We start from the raw sequence: 4,267 nt of genomic DNA, 5'->3' as shown, positions 1-4,267 counted from the left end.
TGAAACTAATAATTTATGAATTTTTTGCTTTATTAGGTTAATAGCATGCTGCTAGGTTAGTAGCATTAAATTTGGTTATGTAAATAAATATTGTGAAAATCTAGAAAAGATATATTGAAATTGATATCACCTTGTAATATGTGATGGTGAAAGTATATGAGAGAATTAATAAATAAGTAGTAAATATTGCAAAACTGATTTATGATGAATGGACCTTTTCTTTTCTTATGATTAGTTTGGATTTGCCATATAACCTACCTTAGAATCCTCCAACAAATACTAGTGCATGAGCAAAATTTATATTATATAAAGTTTAAAATTTTGGTATGAAAAATTGGTTAATTATGTGGTGCTAATTGGTGATACATACTAGTGTTGATTGGTTATACATACTACTGATTGTGTGGTTAATTGTCACTCAAACCTAACTAAGCTACCAATGTGTTGTGGTAGGTTTCCAAAGAAAAAATGAAATGCTGATCCACGTCAGAACTCTTAACTTTAGAAACTTGATGAAATTTTTATCTTCCATGTAGCAACCAAATTCACCTATTATATATCCTAAGCCCAAAGAGAGATCAAATTTTATAGTATGCTTAGTTTGATTATTAATAAAAAAATTTCTTCTCTTTGGGTCATCCATACAGAAAAAAAGATCCAAATTTAGTTCCTCGAAATTTTTCTCCATCGACTCATATACCAAATCATGATTAGGTATGTGTACTAAATTGTTGTAACACTTGAGTATACATGTTATTGTATAGCTGATGTTTTGACTATAATTTTTTTGTTCATTTAAATTTGACTGCAGCTTTCTTATTGTTGGATGAAATTTTCTGAAGACATAAAGGCAATTCTTGGCACAATGCTGAAGCACAAAGTCTTTTTGGTTTCAAGTGGACAACTTAGTTTCTTTTTTGTTTAAGTTTATCATAAAAAAAATATGTATTTTGCTTACTTATGTTTATTATTTATTTGACTTGGTAACTTAGCAAGTATGTTAATTGGCACTTGAAAGACCTTTCTATATATATGCAATATATATTATTATCTTATTCAAATATGGATGTTATATATCCTTCAAATATCATATAAATATAACAAAGATAAAAATATTTTATTTTAGATATTAAAAAAGAGAACCTAATAAGAAAAACTCAATAAGGTGTTGCTTTAGATATTAAAAAAAGACAACTGCAAATAAACTTACATAAGTGTTGCATTAGGTCTATAAAAAAAAGCAACTTAAAAAAATCTGGACAAGTGTTGCTTTAGGTATATGAAAAAGGCAACTTAAAAAAATCTGGCCAAGGGTTGCCTTAGGTATATGAAAAAACAACTAGAAAAAATTTGCACAAGTGTTGCTTTAGGTATATGAAAAGGAAACTTAAAAAACTCAGTGTTGCTTTAAGTATTAGAAAATACAACTCGTAAAAAGTGTTGCCATAACGTCTCATCTAAAGCATTGGATTTGGGTGCTCTAAGGCAACTCTTTCGCGGAGTTGCTTTATTTGCAAAAAGACAACGTTTTTTTAAGGTTGCCATAAAAAATGGTTCCCTTTAATACAGTAATGGACGTATAGCCAACCCCCCCCCCAAAAAGCGTTACTTTTTGTCAGAAAGTGTTGCCTTTTATCAAAGACAACACTTTTCCTTATTATAGGAAATGTTTTTAAAGGGTTGTCTCAGCCCGAATTTGTTGTAGTGTATGGAACATATTTTCTTCACATCATGTCCTCCTGCTAGCAAAAGAAATAAACATATTAGAACAAAGCAAAAATACTTTTGATGATGCAGTACAGTTGAGTAATGAATATGCAACACAAGTTTAATAAGTCAATCAACGTTAAAGTTTCAACCACTAAACAGCAATGAGCATTTGCTAGGATTTTGAGCCACATAAAAAGAAAACCTTAGCCAAAACCTATACATACATATAGTCTAGTATATGCTAAGTACAATAAGAACAAGCAACCTTCTGCTAACAAGCTAGATTCTATAGCAGATTTGCTTAAGGCCAATAAATCAACAGTAAAGTTAGAGTCAACAACAATCAGCCACTATTAATTTAACTACTAATTTTGAACAGTACTTACTTCGATATCTTTTAATACATGGTTCGATCCAAGTGAAGGAGGAATGCTTCGCCATGTATATTTTTCAGAATTAGAATATACCTAACATGAAATTACTACCCGAGTATATTTTTTCATAATTAGTATACATGCCTTAAACTCAATGTTTGGCTGAGTTGAATCTGATCCCCTTAATAAATTATTCTCTTCAATTTCAATTTTGATTAAGTCATAGTTTTTGTATGATAATAAAGTATACAATCCAAAGAAGGGTTTAACTATGAGTATGTATAGATTAAAAGTTGTATCTAAAGCAAAAATTGGTTGCATTATTTTGAGAAAAATCAATTACCAATCGCCAAAGTATATAGATTTAGATTTTCTCATTTAAAGCTCTAAACGACTCCACCATTTAACAAACATCACTGACAAGAATAAATTCAGAAACAGATTATTTTGCCAAACATATGACTGGATGAAAATATGTATGCTCGCCATCTATCAATTGTGTTCTACATGTGTATATAGAACTAGTTACTGTCTCATATATAATCACAACCAACAAGGTTATAGTAGTTAGTATATCAGATAAAGTAAATCTAAAAATTATATTTTACTAAGTTGTGTCAAATATGCGATACATTACCTGACAGCAGCTGGCTACTACATCTCCTCAGCACATTTTGCAGTGCATCAAATAGCTTATAAGAACCTATTACATTTTCCAGGCCATCAACTGATAAAGCTGCTAGAACAATTGTCATATCTTTATCATCAAACTGTCTCAATATGGCATCTTCAATGTTTACAAGACTCTATTCAACAGGACATGAATAGGGAGTGAAAAACGGATATAAGCCTTAAAGATTTAAAGTACATTATGAAAATCATTTACTTTAGCAAACCATTCATAAAATTTTGCTCAACTCTGATGCAGCTCAACTCAGCGATGTTATCCAACAACAAAATTTAACTCAATATTCAATAAAGTTATCCAGCAACAAAAAACGAAAGCTCAGTGATATGTTCAGCAACAATTCAACATACGACAACAAATTCATCTCAAATCATAATTTGCAACAATAAATTCAACTATGATAATTTTTAAATCCCTAGTATTCAGCAAAACAAAATTAGCTAAATCAAAATTTCAACAACAAACTTAACTTTCAACAACAAATTCAAGATGTACTAATGATTTATAGGGATGAAATTGAAAGAAGAATAACAGGACCGAAGCCGAAACTCACTTGCTCAGAGACCAACTCACAGCGAAGGAGGCGTTGATGGCTGAAGTAGGAAGACGAGCTTGCGACGGTGATAGAGCGTAACAAACCTTGCGACTGTGACAAAGGGAGACGAGCTTGCGACGATGACAAAGCGCGAGGAGCTTGAGGCGGTGACGAAAATGGCGACAATGATGAGGCGGGTTGGACGGCGGCAGCAGTGCGACTCCTCCCTTTCTCATGCGCATCTTTCACCCTCAAGCTCGATGGCTCTCTCGCATGCGACATGGATGGCGACGGCAGCAAGATGCGGCGGCGACGAAGCAGCAGGATGCGGCGTGGTCTTTTCTCTTCTTCGTTCCCGAGCTATCTCCCTTCTCCCCTTTCTTTCTTTCTTTTTGCTGCTGCTGGGTTGTATTTGGAGAGGGGGCTAGGTTTAGTTGGGGGTGTGTGTTAAAAAGTGAAATTAGGGTTAGGATTAGTGTTTTAATTTAGGAATTTTTAGATTAATTAGGATAGTGTAATTTAAATAAAATTAGGGTTAGAGTTTGGAAATTAGGATTAGGATTTGGATTAAGATAGTATAAGAATTTAAATAAAATTAGAAGGTAGAATAGTATTAATCACATATAAAATTCTCATTAGTTTTCAATTATTAAAATTTTTAAATTTTAAATATATGAAATATTTAAAACCGTGGTTATAGACCCCTTTAAGCCACTCACTAAAACCGTGACTATAGACCCTTTTAGGTCACCCTTTCGTAAAACTGTGATCATAGACTCTTTTAGGTCATTCCCCAAAACCATGACCATAGATACCTTTAGGTTACCCCACAAAACTATGACCATAGATCCTTTTAGGTCATCTTCCAAAATCGTGACCATTGACCCCTTTAAGTCACCCTCAAAACTGCGATCATAGACCTTTTTAGATCATTCATTCGAAAAACCGTGACCATAGACC

The 4,267-nt window shown here is 32.6% G+C and overlaps 1 protein-coding gene across 1 annotated transcript; it reads right to left on the bottom strand.

The window, feature by feature from the left end:
- On the bottom strand, positions 1,374-3,748 carry LOC107608333. The gene is made up of 3 exons (XM_016310152.2): positions 3,326-3,748; positions 2,722-2,890; positions 1,374-1,739 (listed from the first exon to the last, which is right to left on the bottom strand). The coding sequence occupies exons 1-3, from the start codon at positions 3,587-3,589 to the stop codon at positions 1,636-1,638; spliced, it is 537 nt and encodes a 178-aa protein (XP_016165638.1). The 5' UTR covers positions 3,590-3,748; the 3' UTR covers positions 1,374-1,635.

The sequence above is a fragment of the Arachis ipaensis genome, chromosome B07 (assembly GCF_000816755.2).
Source record: "Arachis ipaensis cultivar K30076 chromosome B07, Araip1.1, whole genome shotgun sequence".
Lineage (NCBI taxonomy): Eukaryota > Viridiplantae > Streptophyta > Magnoliopsida > Fabales > Fabaceae > Arachis > Arachis ipaensis.
This window is presented reverse-complemented; position numbering and strand designations above follow the sequence as displayed.

Coding starts and splice junctions, on each gene's coding strand:
- LOC107608333 (XM_016310152.2), bottom strand. CDS start 3,589: ATGTCGCATGCGAGAGAGCCATCGAGCTTGAGGGTGAAAGATGCGCAT. Junction 2,891..3,325: donor GTGAGTTGGTCTCTGAGCAA/GTGAGTTTCGGC, acceptor CCTGTTGAATAG/AGTCTTGTAAACATTGAAGA. Junction 1,740..2,721: donor TAGTAGCCAGCTGCTGTCAG/GTAATGTATCGC, acceptor TTTTGCTAGCAG/GAGGACATGATGTGAAGAAA.